The sequence below is a fragment of the Babylonia areolata genome, chromosome 27 (genome assembly GCF_041734735.1).
Source record: "Babylonia areolata isolate BAREFJ2019XMU chromosome 27, ASM4173473v1, whole genome shotgun sequence".
NCBI lineage: Eukaryota > Metazoa > Mollusca > Gastropoda > Neogastropoda > Buccinidae > Babylonia > Babylonia areolata.
This window is the reverse complement of record NC_134902.1, coordinates 30,673,518-30,697,908: the sequence shown is the minus strand read 5'-3', so window position 1 is coordinate 30,697,908 and position 24,391 is coordinate 30,673,518. Positions and strand designations below refer to the sequence as shown.

Below are 24,391 nucleotides of genomic sequence, written 5' to 3'. Positions count from 1 at the left end.
TAGTTGTGAAAGTGATGGCTCTGTGTGCGTGTGTGTGTGTGTGTGTGTGTTGTGTTTGTGTGTGTGAATGTGTGTGGTTTGGGTTTCAGGTGTGTGGGTGGGTGGAGGTTTTGTTTGGGTGTCCCACAAGGGCTGAGTTTGGGAGGGAGGGTGTGATTGTTGCTGCTCATTGGTTTTATGTTTTATGATGAAAAAATAAAAACAAAAAAGCAAGAAAAGATCTCACCTGTGCTTTTTGCATCGGAGCTAGGGGGCTGTATTAGGTCTGGCCTTCAGGCCTTACCACTGCTCATAAAATCATGGTTAGGATTACTTCTGTGTTACACAAATTTCTGCATTGGCATTATGGCAATTAAAAACAAACACAAAAAACTTATTTTATTTCAGAGGTAAGGCATAAGAGGTTTTTGAACCCTGAAAGCAAACTTTTCAGTGTAACAAAAGTGAGTCATTCCCTCACACAAAGTTCTTATCAGGTTCGGGGATGAATATGTTGTCTACGTTGCTGCCACCATCACAACCTTTTCAGCTGTCATAGCCCATTCTTCGCCAGTGTCAGCGACAGGCACTCCCACGGGCTTCTTCTTCTTCTTCTTCTGCGTTCGTGGGCTGCAACTCCCACGTTCACTCGTATATACGCGAGTGGGCTTTTACCGTGTGTATGACCGTTTTTACCCTGCCATGTAGGCAGCCATACTTCACTTTCGGAGGTGTGCATGCTGGGTGTGTTCTTGTTTCCATAACCCACTGAACGCTGACATGGATTACAGGATCTTTAACGTGCGTATTTGATCTTCTGCTTGCGTATACACACGAAGGGGGTTCAGGCACTGGCAGGTCTGCACATATGTTGACCTGGGAGATCAGAAAAATCTCCACCCTTTACCCACCAGGCGCCTTCACCGTGATTTGAACCCGGGACCCTCAGATTGACAGTCCAACGCTTTAACCATTCAGCTATTGCGCCCGTCATCCCAGGGGCAAATTACCATCTAACGTTGTATATAATGCCTGTCCAGGCAGAGAGAAATTATGGCGTTTACAACAAAACAGTTATACATACATGAACATACTTGTATCAAGTACTTACACACCTGATGTACACATCCTGTCCACACCTGAGGCTGAGTTATCTTTGCTGCAGGTGGAATTTTTTCAACAAAGAGAAGACAGTGATGTCAACCAGCCATTGGCATTCACTACCTGTTCAATGCCTGGCCTTTAGCCCTGAAGGTAAGATCTGGTTTTTTTTTGGTCTCTGCTCTGGAGGTAAGATCTGTTTTGTTGTCTCTGCTCTGGAGGTAATATTTGTGTCTTCTCTGAAGGTAAGATCTGTACTGTGTCTGTCTTGAAGATAAGATCTGTATTGTCTCTGCTCAGAAGGTAAGATTTGTAGTTATTGTTAATCAGTGTCGTGTCATTGTTGACATAGCAGCAGCTCCATACCTGCTCTGTCTGTCAGCTGCAGCATGTTATTGTTGACATCGTGTAAATAATGTCAATATGTTTTTTTGCAGGCATTCAAAAGTTCTGAAATTCCGTACACTATTTAATGATAGCTTTCCCGAGAGTGATGATGAATTCTTCCTTGATCTGATGATAACGTACCTCCAGCATGAATAAAACCCCCCAAACAAACAGACAAAAAAACCAACAAAAACCCCACAAAAACCCACAGGAAACATAGAAAAAGAAGAAAAAGAGAAAAAAAAGTAAGACCATTACTGAATTAATCTTATTCTGTTTGTCAGGATCATGTTTGCTGAGCGGTGGCCATGAGTGCGTGTTGGTGCGGTGGCAGATGAACTCTGAGCACAAGGACTTCCTCCCACGACTAGGGGCCCCCCTGCACAGTGTCACCCCCTCCCCTGACGGTGCCCTGTACGTCACTGGTCACACTGACAATGGTGAGCATTAATTCATTAATTTTTTTATGGTCAAATGAAAGATAAAGAAGTTTCCTTTCTTTCTTTCTCTGTCTCTCTTTCTCTCCCTCTCTCTGGCAATGTTTTTGGTCTGCCACTGGTTAGGTGATTCTTTAATTTTTATTTTGACAGGAATTATAAATAAGTTCCTTGAGTTAAAAGGTTATCTATACATCAGTGATTGTGGGGTGTGTGTGTGTGTGTGTGTGTGTGTGTGTAGAGTGAGGACCAGACAGGCATTATCCCTGGGAGACATATTGGCAGTAACATCATTCTGTGAAACATTATGCATTATTCAGAAGAAAAACATCTTCCTGCTGAATTGTTATTGTTAGTGGACTTTTAAAAGGCCTTTCACTCTGTAAGCTGGATATGAAAAAGAAAAGAATACCAGTCATTTGGATTTGGGGAAGAAATATACAGATTGACATCCACCTTTTATACAAATATTTTGGCATACATCACAGTTGGAAAAATATCTAACGAATAATAAATACAAAGGGGGTGTTTCCAGGGGGATCTGATTTCCCCATATTTTTTTGTACTGTTCTGAACTTTTGGCCAGTAAAATCTGAGAAAATGAAAATAATATCAGAGGTAAAAATATATTAGATTCAATCTGACAGGTGCAATAGCCGAGCGGTTAAAGCGTTGGACTTTCAGTCTGAGGGTCCTGAGTTCGAATCTCAGGTAACGGCGCCTGGTAGGTAAAAGATGGAGATTTTTCCGATCTCCCAGGTCAACATACATGCAGACCTGCTTGTTCCTGAAACCCCTTCGCGTGTATACGCAAGCAGAAGATCAAATATGCACATTAAAGATCCTGTAATCCATGTCAGCATTTGGTGGTTATGGAAACAAGAACATGCCCAGCATGCACACCCCTGAAAACAGAGTATGGCTACCTACATGGCAGTGTAAAAACGGTCATACACGTAAAAGCCTACTTGTGTACATAAAAGTGAATGCGGGAGTTGCAGCCCATGAACGAAGAAGAAGAAGAAGATTCAATCTTCAAATCAGTCAGTTTGCAGATGATACATTTCTATCTTTCTCATCAAAAGGAGATAAAACACAAAAGAAGTTGTGGAGAAAATTATTGTATTTGAACTTGAAATTGAAATGTGTGTGTGTGTGTTCATTGCACAGTCCTGCAGCTGATCACCAGCAGCCTGAGCATCGTGCACGCTATGCGAGGCCTGGCCCGCGCGCACCTTGGGTCCTCCGCGACCCGCCCGACGCCCGTGGGTCTTCTGGTGGATCCCCGCTCTCGGGCCCTGGTGACCAACGGGAGGCCAGGGCACCTGCAGTTCTACAACATTGAAGCCGACTGCCAGCTGTACAATGTGAGGATGCAGGCAGGCAGGGGGGTGGAGAGGGGGGTAGAGGAAGGGGTTAGAGGAGAGGAGTTTGTACTGTGGGGTGTGGGGGGAGGGGCCAGGGGAGGGTCGGTGGGGGACTGGGGGGGGGGTAGTTTGTGAGTGTGGGGTGTGGGGTGGTGGGGGTGGGGTTGAATGGAGCAGGGGCAGGTGGGGGGTATACATTTACAGTAGGAATGGTGATGATGGAGGGGGGTGGGGGGGCGGAGGTGGTACAGAGGGAATGGTGATGATGATGAGGGGAGGGGGGGAGGTGGTACAGAGGGAATGGTGATGATGATGAGGGGAGGGGGGGAGGTGGTACAGAGGGAATGGTGATGATGATGTGGGGGTGGGGGTGGGGGGTGACAGAGAGAATGGTGATGATGATGGTGGTGGGGGGTGACTGAGAGAATGGTGATGATGAGGGGGGTGGGGGTGACTGAGAGAATGGTGATGATGATGGTGGTGGGGGATGACTGAGAGAATGGTGATGATGAGGGGGGTGGGGGTGACTGAGAGAATGGTGATGATGAGGGGGGTGGGGGGTGACTGAGAGAATGGTGATGATGAGGGGGGTGGGGGGTGACTGAGAGAATGGTGATGATGAGGGGGGTGGGGGTTGACAGAGAGAATGGTGATGATGAGGGGGGTGGGGGGGTGACAGAGAGAATGGTGATGATGAGGGGGGTGGGGGGTGACAGAGAGAATGGTGATGATGAGGGGGTGGGGGGGTGACAGAGAGAATGATGATGATGAGGGGGGTGGGGGGTGACTGAGAGAATGGTGATGATGAGGGGGGTGGGGGGTGACTGAGAGAATGGTGATGATGAGGGTGGGGGGTGATAGAGAGAATGTTGATGATGAGGGTGGGGGTGATAGAGAGAATGGTGATGATGACGGTGGGGGTGATAGAGAGAATGGTGATGATGACGGTGGGGGTGATAGAGAGAATGGTGATGAGGGTGGGGGTGATAGAGAGAATGTTGATGATGAGGGTGGGGGGTGATAGAGAGAATGTTGATGATGACGGTGGGGGGTGATAGAGAGAATGTTGATGGTGACGGTGGGGGTGATAGAGAGAATGGTGATGAGGGTGGGGGTGATAGAGAGAATGGTGATGATGAGGGTGGGGGTGATAGAGAGAATGTTGATGATGACGGTGGGGGTGATAGAGAGAATGGTGATGAGGGTGGGGGTGGCAGAGAGAATGGTGATGATGATTGTGGGGGTGATAGAGAGAATGGTGATGATGATGGTGGGGGTGATAGAGAGAATGTTGATGATGACGGTGGGGGGTGTTAGAGAGAATGTTGATGATGACGGTGAGGGTGATAGAGAGAATGGTGATGATGAGGAGGGTGGGGGTGACTGAGAGAATGTTGATGATGACGGTGGGGGGTGTTAGAGAGAATGTTGATGATGACGGTGGGGGTGATAGAGAGAATGGTGATGAGTTTGGGGGTGATAGAGAGAATGGTGATGATGAGGGTGGGGGTGATAGAGAGAATGTTGATGATGAGGGTGGGGGTGATAGAATGGCGATGATGAGGGTGGGGGGTGATAGAATGGTGATGATGAGGTGGGGGTGATAGAATGGTGATGATGAGGTGGGGGTGATAGAGAGAATGGTGATGATGAGGGTGGGGGTGATGATGATGAGGGTGGGGGGTGATAGAATGGTGATGATGAGGTGGGGGTGATAGAATGGTGATGATGAGGTGGGGGTGATAGAATGGTGATGATGAGGTGGGGGTGATAGAGAGAATGGTGATGATGAGGGTGGGGGTGATGATGATGAGGGTGGGGGTGATAGAATGGTGATGATGAGGTGGGGGTGATAGAATGGTGATGATGAGGTGGGGGTGATAGAATGGTGATGATGAGGTGGGGGTGACAGAGAGAATGGTGATGATGAGGGTGGGGGTGATGATGATGAGGGTGGGGGGTGATAGAATGGTGATGATGAGGTGGGGGTGATAGAGAGAATGGTGATGATGAGGGTGGGGGTGATGATGATGAGGGTGGGGGGTGATAGAATGGTGATGATGAGGTGGGGGTGATAGAATGGTGATGATGAGGTGGGGGTGATAGAATGGTGATGATGAGGTGGGGGTGATAGAGAGAATGGTGATGATGAGGTGGGGGTGATAGAGAGAATGGTGATGATGAGGGTGGGGGTGATAGAGAGAGTGGTGATGATGAGGTGGGGGTGATAGAGAGAATGGTGATGATGAGGTGGGGGTGATAGAATGGTGATGATGAGGTGGGGGTGATAGAGAGAATGGTGATGATGAGGTGGGGGTGATAGAATGGTGATGATGAGGTGGGGTGATAGAATGGTGATGATGAGGTGGGGGTGATAGAGAGAATGGTGATGATGAGGTGGGGGTGATAGAATGGTGATGATGAGGGTGGGGGTGACAGAGAGAATGGTGATGATGAGGGTGGGGGTGATGATGATGAGGGTGGGGGGTGATAGAATGGTGATGATGAGGTGGGGGTGATAGAATGGTGATGATGAGGGTGGGGGTGATAGAATAGTGATGATGAGGTGGGGGTGATAGAGAGAATGGTGATGATGAGGTGGGGGTGATAGAATGGTGATGATGAGGGTGGGGGTGATGATGATGAGGGTGGGGGTGATAGAGAGAATGTTGATGATGAGGGTGGGGGTGATAGAGAGAATGTTGATGATGAGCGTGGGGGGCATGGGGGGGGGAGATGATAGAGAGAATGGTGATGATGAGGGTGGGGGTGACAGAGAGAATGGTGATGATGACGGTGGGGGTGATGATGATGAGGGTGGGGGGTGATAGAGAGAATGGTGATGATGAAGGTGGGGGTGATAGAGAGAATGGTGATGATGATGGTGGGGGTGACAGAGAGAATGGTGATGATGAGGGTGGGGGGTGATAGAGAGAATGGTGATGACAATGGTGGGGGTGACAGAGAGAATGGTGATGATGAGGGTGGGGGGGGTGGATTACAGAGAGAATGGTGATGATGATGGTGGGGGGAGGGGGGGAGATTATAGAGAGAACGGAGAATGATGACGGCGGGGTGGGGTGGGGTGGAGGGTTACAGAGGGAATGGTGATGATGAGGTTTGGGTGACCTGTTGACCTGTTGACAGCTGGACATCGTGGGTCACAACTACGTCTCCCCGGACAACCTTCAGAAGCCGCCCACTGTCACCGAGGTGGAGCAGGCGGCCTTTGACCCCAACGGTGATTGGTTGGCCACGTTCCAGAGATGGGAAGATGGCGCCTCCACCCCAGAGTACTGTCTGAAGTTTTGGCGCTACAACAAGAAGCAGCAAAAGTAAGTGTGACGGTGGGTTTTTTTTTTTTTTTTTTTGGACACCAGGGCTGTGCACTGGTTGAGCTTATCCTAGTAGAGCTAACATTTATTTTTTTATTCATTTTTATTTTATTTTATTTTATTTTATTTCATATTATTTTATCTTTTTTTATTAAAATTTATTTTTTTCATTCACTTTTTTCAAGATCTGGGGGAAAACATTGTCATCAGACATTGATAGTGGTGCAATGTAACAAGTCATTGCTCTGGGGCTAGACCAACAGCGCAAGTTGAATGGAAGGCTTCAGAGCAGGGGAGTTTGTGGACATCAGGGGTCGTATTCAAGACAAAAATCATTTAATTACACATACTTAACCGTGACCGAACTTGTGCAGACTCTGGCAGAGGTCTGACATTCCTGTCCTGTGCAAACTACTATCCGCCTATGCGGAGAAAACAAAACTACGGCCGATAACCTCCCGGAAGTAGGTAACCTCCCCTTTGTCCTGCTGGCTAGCGCCCTCTTTTGCCTGAAGGCAAGTTACCCTTGACAGGGCAGGGACCCGCGGTTACAGTTTACCTTGAAGGCCAGGTTATCTTCGTATTCAAGACATACAAAGTGCACTTAGGCAGCTAACCCATGGTCTATAAATAAAAATTCCAGGGATTCCCTTCTGCACATGCTCTTTTACTTTGCACCGTGCCACAGTGTGAAAAAAAAAAGGAAAAAAAAAGAAAAGAAAAAGCTTCAGTGGCGAAGCATTGATCAGAGTCAGTAACTCGTCAAATCTAGGGGCCACTTTCACATTCTGACACATCGTCCTCCCAGCTTTACAGCTAATTGCAAAAATGAACAAAAACAATGGAGTCTGGATTCAAATATTCCTCTGGAATGAACGAATTTCGATGATCTGCAAACTTAGGGCATTCCAAATCTGTCATCTGCAAGTGCACTCACTTCACAGCTACATACATAATTTATATGGAATATAATGACATCTGCCAGTCTCAGTACATCAATTTTGACTGCCAAGCAAAGAAAGAAGGAATAAAATCAAACTATCAGAGGCCATATTCAACACACAGTCTCTCTGCAAAACGCTTATTTTCCCTTAAAATAACTACTGCAACAAAAGGATTCACCATATTTACCTCTGCTTTGCGGGCTGTCACCCTTGGCAGATAGTAAGGGTAAGTTGCCTTCGGGGTTTGTAGAACCACAGGTGGGTATTTGTGTTCCTGGATACCGGATGTTGCTAACCCTCAGGCAGTTTGCCTTGCCTCAGGCAGATTACTCGCAGACACACATTTAACTGCTGGCACGATGGTCTCTTGGATACGGCCCCAGGTGGAGTTCCCAGCTGATGAAGAGGCAGAGACAAGAGTAGACAAAGTGACCGAGTGGAGTTCTGTTGACAAGCAGACAAATACAACTTTACTGACGTTCTGATCCAGTTTCTGGAAGGTGATTGGACCTGTCAGAGAACTTCTTCTTCTGCGTTCACTCGTATGCACACGAGTGGGCTTTTACATGTATGATCGTTTTTACCCCGCCATGTAGGCAGCCATAGCTCTGTTTTCGGGGGTGTGCATGCAGGGTATGTTCTTGTTTCCATAACCCACCGAACGCTGACATGGATTACAGGATCTTTAACGTGCGTATTTGATCTTCTGCTTGCATATACACACGAAGGGGGTTCAGGCACTAGCAGGTCTGCACATATGTTGACCTGGGAGATCGTAAAAATTTCCACCCGTTTACCCACCCGGCGCCGTCACCGTGATTCGAACCCGGGACCCTCAGATTGACAGTCCAACGCTTTAACCACTCGGCTATTGCGCCCGTCGACCTGTCAGAGAACAACATCCAGTATCACTATACTGCTCCAGTTAGTATGGAGGTCTTTCGCTTCTCGAGATTTTCAGCAGATGTGATTTTTTGGATGAGTTCTCCTTACACGTGTTCAAAATATCTTCTTTTTTTTTCCTATAAATTGAAGGGGCGCATGTTATGTGATGTGTCACCATGTAGGTTGGAAATGATAGTACTATTTTATTTCATTTGTGTGTATATGAAAAATCATTTAATACATGTATTTATATATGTGCACATGTGTGTGTCTGTAATGTGTGTGTGCACAAGCATGAGCGTGCTTGTATATGTGTTTGTGTGTGTGTCTGTGATGCATGTGTGTGTGTGTGTGTGCGCACAAGCGTGAGCACGCTGGTGTGTTTTTCTCTGTGTGTGTGTGTGTGTGTGTTTATGTGTATAACATATGTCTGTGCGCGTACATACTCATGCGTGTTGACGTGTGCCGGCAGTTACCAGCTGAACACCACGGTGGAGATGCCGCACTACAAAGCGGTGCGGTGTCTGAGGTTCAAACCTGGCAAGTCCTCCCAGTCTGGGTCTCCGGTCCTGGTCAGTGCAGGGGACGACGGCCTCTTCAAGCTGTGGTCACTGGTGACAGAGACACACCATGGCAGTAAGCACTTGTCATCATCTTTTTTTGGGGGGGGGGGTGGGGGTGGAGGGGGGAACCGTAGGGATGTTGGAGGAGGGGCAAGGGGAGGGTTGGTGAGGGGGTTGTAGTTTGTGTGGGGGGTAGGGGGGAGGGAGAGAGAGAGAGAGTGTGTGTGTGTGTGTCAGTGTGAGGAGAGAGAGAATTTGTGTGTGTGTGTGCGTGTGTGTGTGTGTGTGTGTGGAGAGAGAATCTGGTGAGCACAGGGGACGACGGCCTCTTCAAGCTGTGGTCACTGGTGACAGAGATGCTCCACGGCAGTAAGCACTTGTCATCATCCCTTTGGGGGGTCTGTTGGTCTCTAGGAATGAGGGGGAGTGGGGATGGGGTGGGGGGGGGGGGGAACCGTAGGGATGTTGGAGGAGGGGCAAGGGTAGGGTTGGTGAGGGGGTTGTAGTTTGTGTGGGGGGTAGGGGGGAGGGAGAGAGAGAGTGTGTGTGTGTGTGTCAGTGTGAGGAGAGAGAGAATTTGTGTGTGTGTGTGCGTGTGTGTGTGTGTGTGTGTGGAGAGAGAATCTGGTGAGCACAGGGGACGACGGCCTCTTCAAGCTGTGGTCACTGGTGACAGAGATGCTCCACGGCAGTAAGCACTTGTCATCATCCCTTTGGGGGGTCTGTTGGTCTCTAGGAATGAGGGGGAGTGGGGATGGGGTGGGGGGGGGGGAACCGTAGGGATGTTGGAGGAGGGGCAAGGGTAGGGTTGGTGAGGGGGTTGTAGTTTGTGTGGGGGGTAGGGGGGAGGGAGAGAGAGAGAGAGAGTGTGTGTGTGTGTCAGTTTGAGGAGAGAGAGAATTTGTGTGTGTGTGTGCGTGTGTGTGTGTGTGTGTGTGGAGAGAGAGAGTGTGTGTATGTGTGTGAAGAGATAGAGGGAGAGAGTGTATATGTGTGGAGATAGGGAGAGATTGTATGTGTGTGTGTGAAGAGAGAGAGATAGAGTGTGTGTGTATGTGGAGAAAGAGAGAGAGAGAGAGAGTGTGTGTGTGTGGAGAGAGAATCTGGTGAGCACAGGGTATGACGGCCTCTTCCAGCTGTCAACAACAAGCAGCAAGACCCAGTCTGATTACAGCAGGAAGAGATCAAAGAAAGTTCACATATCTGGGGGGGGGGGGGTGAGGGGGGTGTAGTTTGTGTATGGGTTTATGTGGAAAGAGAGAGAGGGAGAGAGTAAGTGTGTGTGTGGATAGAAAGAATCTGTGTGTGTGTGTGTGTGTGTGTGTGTGTGTGTGTGTGGAGAGTGAGTTTGTACACACACACACACACACACACACACACACAAATGGCCATTGTGACAGTCAGTGTGTGTGCGTCACATAGCCTTTTTGACAGGCAGTGTGTGTGTCAGATAGCCATTGCGACTGTCAGTGTGTGTGTCAGATAGCCATTGTGACTGTCAGTGTGTGTGTCAGATAGCCTTTTTGACAATATGTTTCAGATAGCCATTTTTACAGTAAGTGTGTGTGTGTGTGTGTGTGTGTGTGTGTGTTAGACAGCCATTTTTACAGTCAGTGTGTGTGTGTGTGTGTTAGATAGCCATTTTTACAGTCAGTGTGTGTGTGTGTGTGTGTGTGTGTGTGTGTGTGTGTGTGTGTGTGTTAGCCATTTTTACAGTCAGTGTGTGTATGTGTGTGTGTGTGTGTGTGTTTGTGTGTGTGTGTGTGTGTGTGTGTGTGTGTCAGACAGCAATTGTGACAGTCAGTGTGTGTGTGTGTGAGACAGCCATAGTGACAGTCAGTGTATGTGTCAGATAGCCATTGTAACAGCCAGTTTGTATTTTAGATACGTCATTGTGACAGTCCATGTTACAGTCAATGTGTGTGTGTGTGAGACACCATTGTGAGTGAGTGTGTTTGTGTGTCAGATACCATTGTGACAGTGTGTGTGTCTCACTGTGTGTCAAACACCATTGTGACAGTGTGTGTGTCTCACTGTGTGTCAAACACCATTGTGACAGTGTGTGTGTCTCACTGTGTGTCAAACACCATTGTGACAGTGTGTGTGCCTCATTGTGTGTCAAACACCATTGTGACAGTGTGTGTGTCTCTGTGTGTCAAACACCATTGTGACAGTGTGTGTGCCTCATTGTGTGTCAAACACCATTGTGACAGTGTATGTGTCTCATTGTGTGTCAAACACCATTGTGACAGTGTGTGTGTCTCACTGTGTGTCAAACACCATTGTGACAGTGTGTGTGTCTCATTGTGTGTCAAACACCATTGTGACAGTGTGTGTGTCTCACTGTGTGTCAAACACCATTGTGACAGTGTGTGTGTCTCACTGTGTGTCAAACACCATTGTGACAGTGTGTGTGTCTCTGTGTGTCAAACACCATTGTGACAGTGTGTGTGCCTCATTGTGTGTCAAACACCATTGTGACAGTGTATGTGTCTCATTGTGTGTCAAACACCATTGTGACAGTGTGTGTGTCTCATTGTGTGTCAAACACCATTGTGACAGTGTGTGTGTCTCATTGTGTGTCAAACACCATTGTGACAGTGTGTGTGTCTCATTGTGTCAAACACCATTGTGACAGTGTGTGTGTCTCACTGTGTGTCAAACACCATTGTGACAGTGTGTGTGTGTCTCACTGTGTGTCAAACACCATTGTGACAGTGTGTGTGTCTCACTGTCTGTCAAACACCATTGTGACAGTGTGTTGTGGACGTCACTGTGCTTACAGAGCCTGTACGGCAGTGGACCTGTCAGTGGGTGGGTCACTACCGGAGCCATCCAGCCAGCATCGCCCGCTTTTCCAGCGACGGCACGACACTGGCGGTGGTGTTTGACACAGTCCTGACGCTGTGGGACCCTGAACGCAATGTTCTTCTGGACAAACTGTTGCTGGACCACACCATCCGGTCAGTGTCTGGGCAGGACAGGGATGATACTCTCTTCCTAGTTTTTTTTGTTTTTTTTTGTTTTGTGTGTGTGTGTGTGTGTGTGTGTGTGAGAGAGAGAGAGAGAGAGAGAGAGAGGGTTTGTGTTGCTGGACCACACCATCCGGTCAGTGTCCGAGGTGGACAGGAATGTTATGCAGAAAGTGATGTGAGCTTTGTGTTTATGTGTGTGGGCAGTTGCGTTGTTTACCTGTGACGCAGAAAGTGATGTGAGCTGTGTGTTTATGTGTGTGGGCAGGTGCGTTGTTTACCTGTGATGCAGAAAGTGATGTGAGCTGTGTGTTGTGTGTGTGGACAGGTGCGTTGTTTACCTGTTATGACAATGGTGCAACGTGTGTGTAGGTGTGTGTGTGGACAGGTGTTATGCTTACTTGTTACGACAGTGACGTGATGTGTGTGTGGTGGTGCTTGTGTGGACAGGTGTTTTGCTTACCAGTTATGAGAGTGATGTGATGTGTGTGTTGGTGTGATCGTGTGGAGACAAGTGTTTTGCTTACCTGTTATGACAGTGACGTGATGTGTGTGTTGGTGTGTGTGGACAGGTGTTTTGCTTACCTGTTACGACGGTGACGTAATGTGTGTGTTGGTGTGTGTGGACAGGTGTTTTGCTTACCTGTTACGACAGTGACATGATGTGTGTGTTGATGTGATTGTGTGGACAGGTGCATGGAGTTTGGGGTTGGGAGCTGTGCCCACTTCATCGCAGTCTCCACCACGTCACACCTGATGGTCCTGGACCTTAAGTCACTGTCAGGTAAGTGATGTTATCTCACCTGGCCCAGGATGATGATGCTTTGGGAGAACATTCTCATACTGTGTGTGTTTTTGTGTGTGTGTATGCGTGTGTGTTGTGTATGTGTTTGTGTGTGTGTGTGTGTGTGTGTGTATGTGTGTGTTTGTGTGTGTGTAAAAGAGAAAATATTTTGATATTTTACCTGCATGATGTGCTATGCTTGTATTCTTTTTATCTGAATAGGCCTGCTACCCCCAAAGTGGGTTATTTTGTTTGTTTCTGTTTCATTTTTGACTCACTTGTGTAAACAAAGTGAGTCTATGTTTTAACCCGGTGTTCAGTTGTGTGTGTGTGTGTGTGTGTGTGTGTGTCTGTGTGTCTGTGTGTGTGTTCTGTGTGTCCGTGGTAAACTTTAACATTGACATTTTCTCTGCAAATACTTTGTCAGTTGACACCAAATTAGGCATAAAAATAGGAAAAATTCAGTTCTTTCCAGTCATCTTGTTTAAAACAATATTGCACCTCTGGGATGGGCACAAAAAAAAAAAAAAAAAAAAAAAAAAAAAAATGAAGCCTGATTATATGCAAACTGCATTTACTGTTATATTTATATTTTTTGTATTCTCTAAACTTGGCACTTTGATCTGATATTCGACCCAACAACAAGAGCAGTCATTATTTTCATTTTTTGTTCAAACAGGAACTTCTTTCGCTAAGCATGGAGGTTTTATTTATTTGAAAACGTTTTGGTGCAGACAGTAAAAAAGGGAAATTACTCTGTAATTAATGCTAGGGGACTTAATTTGCTTTAAACTGATCTTTCTCATCTTAAACATTACATTTTGAAATTATACTCAGTACATAAAAAGCTTGGATTTTCTTTTTTTTAAGTGTATCACAAGTGTCTTGAAGGCCTTGCCTCTCTTGTTTTTTAATAGCTTTGAGTCTTTGAGAGCCATACCTGGTGTGATGGAGTTGGCTTGGAGGGACATGGTCAGTTGTGGGTCATTGACACCGACAAACTAGAAATTAACCATCGATGTGGCAGCAAACCAGTCACTTGACTTACGGAGTTTTTGGAAAGTCGGTCAGGCCAAGAGGTCTGTTCACTTTGACAGGTTTCTCTCATTCTCCTGGCACATCAGCTGCAATGCAGTTGCAAACTCTGGAAATCTTAACTGTTATTGTTGTTCCTAGGCAGTTTAAAAAGTCAATCTGATGAACTTTGTAACCTATCCGGAGAAAACGAAACTATGGCCGATAACCTCCCGGAAGTAGGTAACCTCCCCTTTGTCCCGCTGGCTAGTGCCCTCTTTTTCCGGCAGCCATTATGACTCCTGTTCCTGTGCTCTCTCATACGGCTAAGTTTTTTTTCGTATTTTCTGTCTGTCTGTCGATTCTCTGGTGTTCTTGTTTCTTTGTCAAATTTTGTCTTGAACAAGGTCACATAATTATATGGTTCGATTGGGAGATCGGGCTAAAATTAAGGTGCAATCGCAATCGATTTGCGGATACTCTGGGCCCTCTATTTCTGGCCCTCTCAACAACACAATTCTGGGCCCTCTATTTCTGGCCCTCTCAACAACGCCAATTGCAGTTGCAAACTCTGGAAATCTTAACTGTTATTGTTGTTCCTCGGCATTTTAAAAAGTCAAGCTGATGAACTTTGTAAAGAGAAATTTATTTAAAAAAAAAAAAAAAAAAAAAAAATGAAGTTGGGAAACAGTACAATATGATATTTTAGTACAACACAATACACAGGCTGGGGAACTGTCAGTGGATCCACTATTTTCAGCAGAAGAGAGGTTGATTTCAGAGGGAAAAAAAATGTTTTCAGAGAGAGAGAAAAAAAAAAAAATTGATGAGTATGTTTAATTTTCGTCCAGTCCCCACACATATATGCACTCTCACCTCCCCCTCCCCACACACACATAATGATCAATACACACACTCTCTTTCACACAGACACACAGACACACACATAATGATCAGTACACACACTCTCTGTCACACAGACACACACATAATGATCAATACACACACTCTCTGTCACACAGACACACAGACACACACATAATGATCAGTACACACACTCTCTGTCACACAGACACACACATAATGATCAGTACACACACTCTCTGTCACACAGACACACACATATGTGGAGTGATGGCCTAGAGGTAACGCGTCCGCATAGGAAGCGAGAGAATCTGAGCGCGTTGGTTCGAATCACAGCTCAGCCACCGATATTTTCTCCCCCTCCACTAGACCTTGAGTGGTGGTCTGGACGCTAGTCATTCGGATGAGACGATAAACCGAGGTCCCGTGTGCAGCATGCACTTAGCGCACGTAAAAGAACCCACGGCAACAAAGGGTTGTTCCTGGCAAAATTCTGTAGAAAAATCCACTTCGATAGGAAAAACAAATTAAACTGCACACAGGAAAAAATACAAAAAAAAGGGTGGCGCTGTAGTGTAGCGACTCGCTCTCCCTGGGGAGAGCAGCCCGAATTTCACACAGAGAAATCTGTTGTGATAAAAAGAAATACAAATACAAATACAAAATAATGATCAATACACACACTCTCTGTCATACAGACACACACACACACATGCACACACACACACACATACACACACACACATACACACACACACACACCTGGACACCCCTGCATTCCACAAGGGGCCTAAGGCAGCCCTTGGACCCCAACCGATTTTCAGTGGAAACTCTCCTGGACATTTTTCTCAGCTTGAATACAGTACCGTACGTGGGTTCTCTGTTGCAGTTCACCTGCAGGTGGCAATGCCTGATGCCTTGCTGGCGACGGATGGGGAGCTGTTGTGTGCTGTGTCGGGGCAACAGGACTGTGAGTGTCAGGCTGCATGTACTCTGTGTGTGTGTGTGTGTGTGTGTGTGTGTGTGTGTGTGTTTGTGTGTGTGTGTGTGCATGTGTGTGTGTGTGTGTGTGTGTGTGTGAGAGAGAGATAGCCATTGTGACAGTCAGTGTATGTTTTCGTTACTTCAGTCAGTCCAGAAATCAAGACTTACCTTTACATTTTGTTCTGGACATGTACCAGTCTATGATTGTTCCTATTTTGTTGTATGGTGCAGAAATATAGGGTTATGAAAATGTAGATATTCTTGAAAAATTAGAATTGAAATTTTTGAAACGCTTGTTCAAACTGAACAGGAATACTATGACCCAAATTGTTTATGGAGAAACTGGTTTTTATCCAGTTAATGTGTTAGTGAAAATGAGATTAGTTAAATTTTGGACCAGCTTAGTGATATCAAACACAGAAAAATATTCTGAGAAAATATATTTGATATTACTTGATTTATATTGAAATGGTATTTATTCTTCAAAATGGACGAGTTATATTAGACAAATTTTAATAGAAACAGGGTATGACTGTGTTTGGGATGCTCAATTCTTCTTAGAGAGGGAATCTTTCTGCAAGAATGTCAACATTGCTTTGAGAGATTGTTTTAAAAATCTGTGGAAACATGCTGCAGAGGCGAGTAATAAATGTTTGCTTTATCGAAATTTCGAAAGTGGATTTTGCAGAGACAACCATGATAGATACTAACACATAATCTCCTTCTTTGTGGGCTGCAACTCGAGTGGGCTTTTACGTGTATGACCGTTTTTACCCAGCCATGTAGGCAGCCATACTCCGTTTTCGGGGGTACTAACACATTATAATAATGATACCATGTGGCAGTGTACGTGTTCCGTCTGGGCGAGGACCGTCCCTTGCTGTGCCTGAAGCAAGCCCTGAAGAATCCAGTGGTGGCTGCGGCGTTCCTGCCTCGTGCCGCGGCCAGAGTGGGGGAGGAGGAGGATGGGGAGGTGAGCTGGCAGACCCGGTCCCGCCTCTACCTTCTGGACAGTCAGCAGGCGCTCTTCACACCTACGCTGGCCGGCCACAAGGCTCGCACACCTCGCTCACGCGCACAGGTGACGTGACTGCTGGAGTGGTTCTGATGAATGTATCTGAAAAGCACTGAATCTTGAGCAGAAACGCACAGGAAAGTGTGCTGTATGAATATGTGTTGCCCAGCTGATTAAACACAAGGAATTGATTTTGATGTAGGTGATGATGATGATGTGATGATGAAGAATCTGACGCAGTAGAGGTGATGATGATGATGATGATGATGATATTCTGACAACAGAACAGGTCATGATAGTGATGATTCTGTCGGCTGTACAGATGGTGATGATGATGATTACTATCATTCTGATGACATTAGATGTGTTGATGATGTTGATGATGGTGGCGATGATTCTGTTGTTAGTGGACGTGATAATGATGGTGATGGTGATGATGATGGCTGTCATCCTAATGACAGAAAAGATGATGGTGATGGTGATGATGATGACAATCATTATGACAACAGAACAGGTCATGATAGTGGTGATTCTGACAACTGTACAGGTGGTGTTGATGATGATGATTTCTATCATTCTGACTACAGTATAGGTGATGATGATGATGATGATGATGATGGCTATCATTCTGATGACAGTACAGGTAATGATGATGGTTAATAATGCTTCTGATGTTAGCAGAGGTGATGATAATGATTACAGTTATCCTGACGACATGATTGTTTCCATGATCTATACACCACATTTATCTAAGTTGGAATTTCGGAAATATCATCTGCTTCTTCTGCTAAAAACTTAGATCACATCATCTCTGACCACATGTCCTTGGACAAGCAGGTTCAAATATTTGTAAATCAGCCTATATAGAGATAAGACTTATTGGTAATATCCGTAAATACCTAACCACTGAAGCAGCAAAAGACCTTGCCTGTGCTTTGCCTGGACTACTGCAAACCACTCCTTTCAAATTGTCCACAGTACATTCTCTATAAACTACAAAAGGTACAGAATACCGCAGCAATACCCGTTCTTCGAGCGAAAAGATCTGATCATCCTCAACCACTTCTCCAAGCACTTCACTGGCATCCAGCCAAGCATGGGTTAAATGGAAACTTGCGACGCTCTGTCATATTTTTTCACTGGTTCATCCCTGGTTACACCCATGACCTTCTGTCTGTCAACATGCCTTCGAGACATATTCACTCAAGGCCTGACTAAGCGCGTTGGGTTACGCTGCTGGTCAGGCATCTCCTTGGCAGATGTGGTGTGGCGTATATGGATTTGCCTGAACGCAGTGACGCCTCCTTGAGCTACTGAAACTGAAACTGACGACAGTGCAGGTGACAATAATGATAATTCTGATGACAGTAGAGGTGATGACAGATGAAGATGGTGGTGATTATTCTCATTCTGATGACAGTAGAGGTGATGATGAAGATGATGATGATGATGATAATTTTCATTCTGATGACAGTAGAGGTCATGATAAAGATGATGGTGATCATTTTCATTCTGATGACAGTAGAGGTGATGATGAAGATGATGATGATCATTTTCATTCTGACAACAGTAGAGGTGATGATGAAGATGATGATGATCATTTTCATTCAGACAACAGTAGAGGTGGTGATGATGATGATGATGATGCTGATGATGATTATGATTCTGTCGACAGTAGAGGTGATGATGATGATGACCATTCTGACGACAGTAGAGGTGATGATGATGATGACCATTCTGACGACAGTAGAGGTGATGATGATGATGATGACCATTCTGACGACAGTAGAGGTGGTGATGATGACCATTCTGACGACAGTAGAGGTGATGATGATTATCGTTCTGACGTCAGTAGAGGTGATGATGATGATGACCATTCTGACGACAGTAGAGGTGATGATGATGATGATTCTGACGACAATAGAGGTGATGATGATGACCATTCTGACGACAGTAGAGGTGATGATGATGATGATTCTGACGACAGTAGACATGGTGGTGATTTCGATGATGATGACCGTCGTTTTGTCGACAGGTGCAGCTGAAACAGGTGCTGCCTCAGACACCGTTCCAGGCGTTGCTGAAGTCCAGCCGTGGTCAGGGGGAGGAGAAGGAGGAGGAGGACAAGGAGGAGGGGGGAGGGCCAACAGGAGGGGCGGGGGATCACCGGGCTGTTCGCCCTCTGGCCGGCCTGGATGTAGGTTCTGGGGGCTGGGCCGTGGGTGTTGGTGTGTGTGTGTGTGTGTGTGTGTGTGTGTGTGATTGTGTGTTACTGTGTGTCACTGTGTGTGTGTTTGTCAGCTTGTCTGTCAGTGTGTGTTATTCTGTGTCATTTTGCCTCTCTGTCGGTGTGTCTGTCAGTGTGTCTGTTACTGTGTGTCAGTTTGTCTCTTTGTCAGCGTGTTTGTCAGCGTGTACTGTGTGTCCTGTGTGTGTATTGTCTGTCAGTGTCTGTTACCTGTGTCAGTTTGCCTCTCTGTCAGCGTGTCTGTCAGTGTGTCTGTTACTGTGTGTCAGTTTGTCTCTTTGTCAGTGTGTCTTTCAGCGTGTCTGTCAGTGTGTCTGTGACTGTGTGTCAGTTTGTCTGTCTGTCAGCATGTCTGTCAGTGTGTCTGTCAGCGTGTCTGTCAGTGTGTCTGTGACTGTGTGTCAGTTTGTCTCTTTGTCAGCGTGACTGTCAGCATATCTGTCAGCATGTCTGTCAGTGTGTCTGTCGGTATATTCGTCAGAGTGTCTGCCATAGTGTCCACAGCAGAATGAACTTTTTTTTTCTTGACAAGTTGAATTCTTGAGACATTAAATAGGGAAAAACGGGTATGCTTTTTGATTTCATCTTTCTTTCACAGTGCCATTGGGGATACAGTTGAGGATGGTTTGTGCTGTAACTGCCAGACGTTGGTTTGCTTCGCTTACTTGGTGAAAATGCTGATGCTTGAATAGAATAGAATGCTTTGATTTCATGAAGCCTTGAGGTTTATTAGACACAAGACATTATAAATATGATATGGAGAGAAAAAAACAACAAACAAACACACACAAAAATCATTGATGGACAAATTTTGCCAGCCTTGGCTGCAGTTCTTCTTGTATATGATATCAGTTCACAAGGTTATATGGCGTTTGGCAGACATACGTCTTTCAGTATCCTGTTTTGGTTAATATTGTATTTCACACAATGATCTAAAAGATAGATTTCATCTTCAGATGTCTTACAGGTAGCACCCAGTCTGTTCTTTCAAAGTCTTTTTTATACTTTCCCTGTTTGATCAGTGAGGCATGACCTTGGATTCGTAACCTATTCAGTATCTGCATGTGTTTTTTTTATTTGCTGTGCTTTTTGACTCACTTGTGTAAACAAAGTGAGTCTATGTTTTAACCCGGTGTTCGGTTGTCTGTGTGTGTGTGTGTGTGTGTGTCCGTGGTAAACTTTAACATTGACATTTTCTCTGCAAATACTTTGTCAGTTGACACCAAATTAGGCATAAAAGTAAAAAATTCAGTTTTTTCCAGTCATCTTGTTTAAAACAATATTGCACCTCTGGGATGGGCACAAAAAAAAAAAAAAATGAAGCCTGATTATATGCAAACTGCATTTACTGTTATATTTTTTGTATTCTCTAAACTTGGCACTTTGATCTGATATTCTGACCCAACAACAAGAGCAGTCATTATTATAATTTTTTGTTCCAACAGGAACTTCTTTTGCTAAGCATGGAAGTTTTATTTTTTTGCAAACGTTTTGGTGCAGATAGTAAAAAAGGGAAATTACTCTGTAATTAATGCTAGGGGACTTAATTTGCTTGAAACTGATCTTTCGCATCTCAAACATTACATTTTGAAATTATACTCAGTACATACAAAGCTTGGATTTAAAAAAAAAAGTGTATCACAAGTGAGTCTTGAAGGCCTTGCCTCTCTTGTTTGTTGTTGATTTATTAATTATTCTTTTAACGATAGGGTTCAGTTTTATAGTCTGTCATGGCATTCTCACAGCATCGCTGTAGCATTCATGTGAAAATCAAGTTGAGATGAACTGCTTTATCTTTGTTGTGTGTCCGGAGGGAAATCTTTAAGTTTTTAAGATGACTTGAATTTATGAGACGTTGGTGATGTGATCTTTTGGTGCGCAGTGAGTGAGATGTGAATATATACTGGTTCTTTCAACGTTGTATTAATCAACCTTTTTATCATTTTCTTGTGCTCTCTTTGACTGAAACTGGTCTTTTGATGTTGTCTTAATCAACCATTTAACATTGTTTTTGTGTTCTCTTTGATTTGTTTTAAGAAATGATAGGTAATGATAATCAACCTTGTAGTTTGTGGTAAGAAATGATGGGTAATGATAATCAGCCATGTAGTTTGTTTTAATAAATGACTGGTAATAATAATCAGCCCTGTAGTTTGTTTTAATAAATGACGGTAATGATAATCAGCCCTGTAACTTGTTTTAATAAATGACTGGTAATGATAATCAGTCCTGTAGTTTGTTTTAATAAGAAATGACGGGTAATAATAATCAGCCCTGTAGTTTGTTTTAATAAGAAATGATGGGTATGATAATCAGCCCTGTAGTTTGTGCTAAGAAATGATGGGTAATGATATAATGGGTAATAATAATCAGCCCTGTAGTTGCCTCTTTGTGCGCTTGCGTGTGCGTGTGTGTGCGTGTGTGTGTGTGTGTGTGTGTGTGTGTGTGCAGGTGATGACAGACTGGCTGTCTATGGAGGACTCGTTCAGCAAGAAGGCCCAAAGGTTGCTGGACACGATGATGCTGAGGAAGAAGGGGTGAGTCCGCTTATGTGCGTATCTGTGTCTGTGTGAGAGTGTGTGCGTGCATTTGTGTGTGTGTGTGTGTGTGTGCGTGCGGGTGTGTGCATGCATGCGTGTTTGTGTGCTTTTGTTGTTAGAATGTATGACGACGTGAATGACTTTTTTTGTCAGACATGCATGACGACGTGAATAACTTTTGTTGTCAGACAATTATGACGACGTGTATGACTTGTATGACGACGTGTATGACTTTCGTTGTCAGACATGTATGACGACGTGTATGACTTGCTGTCAGACATGTATGACGACGTGTATGACTTTTGCTGTCAGTCATGTATGACGACGTGTATGACTTTTGTTGTCAGACATGTATGACGACGTGTATGACTTGCTGTCAGACATGTATGACGACGTGTATGACTTGTATGACGACGTGTATGACTTGTATGACGACGTGTATGACTTTCGTTGTCAGACATGTGTGACGATGTGTATGACTTGTATGACGACGTGTATGACTTGTTGTCAGACATGTATGACGACGTGTATGACTTTTGCTGTCAGACATGTATGATGACGTGTATGACTTTTGTTGTCAGACATGTATGATGACGTGTATGACTTTTGTTGTCAGACATGTATGACGACGTGTATGACTTTTGCTGTCAGACATGTATGACGACGTGAATAACTTTTGCTGTCAGACATGTATGACGACGTGTATGACTTTTGCTGTCAGACATGTATGACGACGTGTATGACTTGCTGTCAGACATGTATGACGACGTGTATGACTTGTATGACGACGTGTATGACTTGCTGTCAGACATGTATGATGACGTGTATGACTTTTGTTGTCAGACATGTATGACGATGTGTATGACTTTTGTTGTCAGACATGTATGACGACGTGTATGACTTTTGTTGTCTGCTTTCAGACAAGCAGAGCCCATGGATGTGGATCAGGAGCACGGAAGAGAGGAGGACGTTGCCATGGTGACAGATTCTTCCTGAGAGTTGATCCACATTTTCTCACCTTGGGGTCAACATGAAATTTATATGCTTTTTTTTTGTTTGTATATTTCATTCGCCCAGTTCTGGTCGAGTCACTGCAAAATTCCCTCGCCTGGCAGACAGAAGCTAACATCCACACACACGCATGCACGCACGCACCCACACGCACGCATGTACACAAACGCAACTACACACACACACACACACACACGTGCGCATGCGCACACTCACAAGTGCGCACGCACACTGAGAATCGTGTTTCTGAAAGGCCTAAAATCCAAGAGTCATTTCTGTCCAGAAGAGGTCATTCAGCAGTTTCAATGTTCAGATTCAAAATACTGTACTGTCTGCTTTGAGCAGTTAAAACAGAAAATTTTCAAATTTAACCAAACAGAAAATAACACCACCCATAAAAACCAACATCATTCTTTCTGCATCAGTGTGATATTGATTAGTGTGCCTACGCATGGATGTGAACAATTCATAGCAGGCTAACTCCTGTTTAAGTGAGGGTTCTTTTTGTGTGTATACGCACACGGGTTGCAGGAAGCTAATTGTGTTATGGGGGACTTAAAAATTAAAAAAAAAAAAAATCCCATGTAATGTGGTTTTGTTCCTGTGGGATAATTTGTTTGGCGAAGAAAGGATTTGTTCAGCCATGGTGGAAGTACACATAATCATGTTGTGGTTCGTTAGAGTTGGTAAAGAAAAACGCTGTGAGTCTAAGTAGGTCATGTTTTATGCCAGCAGCGGACGATAATGAAGCGAAATGCAGCTTGTTGTACTTTTACATTTCTCTGAGAGGAATGTGCACTGTTGGACACTGAATGAAGAAATGATGTGCGTGTATGAGTGAGTGTGTTTGTGTGTGTGTGTGTGGGTGGGTGTGGAAGTGTGTGTGTATGCATAAGCGTGTGTGTAAGTATAAGTTTGTGTGTGTGTGTGTGTGTGTAAACATACATGTACCATTCATGTATGGAATGATGTATGAATAGGTGAAAGAATAGGTGTATGAATGGGTTGATATGTGCGTATTGTTCTATTTTGTAAATTGAAAAAGAAGTTACAAAAAATAACAGAAGTGAGAAAAAAATCGGCTGAAAAGATTGAAATAAAATCACCGCATGTGACCATGTCTGTGGTATGAGAGAGTGGGACTGTTTACACGCTTCCTGTATCTCATATCTGTCTCTTTCTCTTCCTTTCTACGTCTGTATTTACTATTATTATGTCACTGTGTGTGTGTGTGTGTGTGTAGTTATGAACAATGCACTTACTTTTTTTTTATATAATATACTTATGCATACACACTGCACGATCAACCTCACATGTACGCTGGAAAGTTTTGGGTGAAAGAAAACATACACATACTCACAGTAGCACACAACAATAGCCATCTCCAAATGCGCATAATTTATGACTCGTGTCTGTGTGCTACGTCGCAAAGTAGTAGGGAAACAACACAATGAATAGTAACGACAATAACAAACAAAAAGTATGAAAAGAAAAAAAAACTCGACAGCAGAGAGGCACAGGACAAGAATATTGCGTCCGTGAATGTATAATTAACATTTCCTTATCCCAAGAGAAGGGGATGCAACTGCCAGTGTTGCTCAAATTCACACGCACGCGCGCACAAATACTGCCACACACACCAGGTCTTACGACAAACATACACACGCACACTTACATTGCCACTGTTTTGCCGCAAACGGAGTGAGAAAAGATCTCTCCCAGCCATGAACGTAACGTCTGGCATGCTGTACAGTCAACTATAATTGGGAAGGCTCACAGAGACCCTACCCCATTTGATTGGCACGACAAATCCATGTTTCATTATTGAATAAGACAAGGTGACCTGCTTTCGCCTTACCTTTTTTTGTGATTTGTCGAAATTTCTCGAAGTTATAACGATAATAATCAGAGAAGCCAATGAAATAGCAGGTATAAAAAATTCATGAGGTAGAACATACAAT

General features: G+C 44.7%; 1 protein-coding gene across 1 annotated transcript in view; it reads left to right on the top strand.

Moving 5' to 3' along the window:
• LOC143301513 (WD repeat-containing protein 75-like) overlaps nucleotides 1-23,545 on the top strand; it is a 34,112-nt gene extending 10,567 nt beyond the window's left edge. Inside the window, exons 8-19 of the mRNA XM_076615856.1 lie at nucleotides 1,145-1,233; nucleotides 1,752-1,907; nucleotides 3,075-3,271; nucleotides 6,419-6,606; nucleotides 8,908-9,071; nucleotides 11,784-11,961; nucleotides 12,663-12,754; nucleotides 15,522-15,602; nucleotides 16,462-16,697; nucleotides 18,667-18,828; nucleotides 21,331-21,416; nucleotides 22,340-23,545. Of these exons, the coding sequence (XP_076471971.1) occupies nucleotides 1,145-1,233; nucleotides 1,752-1,907; nucleotides 3,075-3,271; nucleotides 6,419-6,606; nucleotides 8,908-9,071; nucleotides 11,784-11,961; nucleotides 12,663-12,754; nucleotides 15,522-15,602; nucleotides 16,462-16,697; nucleotides 18,667-18,828; nucleotides 21,331-21,416; nucleotides 22,340-22,415 (1,705 nt within the window). The 3' untranslated portion in view covers nucleotides 22,416-23,545. The remainder of the gene's footprint in view (nucleotides 1-1,144; nucleotides 1,234-1,751; nucleotides 1,908-3,074; nucleotides 3,272-6,418; nucleotides 6,607-8,907; nucleotides 9,072-11,783; nucleotides 11,962-12,662; nucleotides 12,755-15,521; nucleotides 15,603-16,461; nucleotides 16,698-18,666; nucleotides 18,829-21,330; nucleotides 21,417-22,339) is intronic.
• The last annotated feature ends 846 nt before the right edge of the window (nucleotides 23,546-24,391 follow it).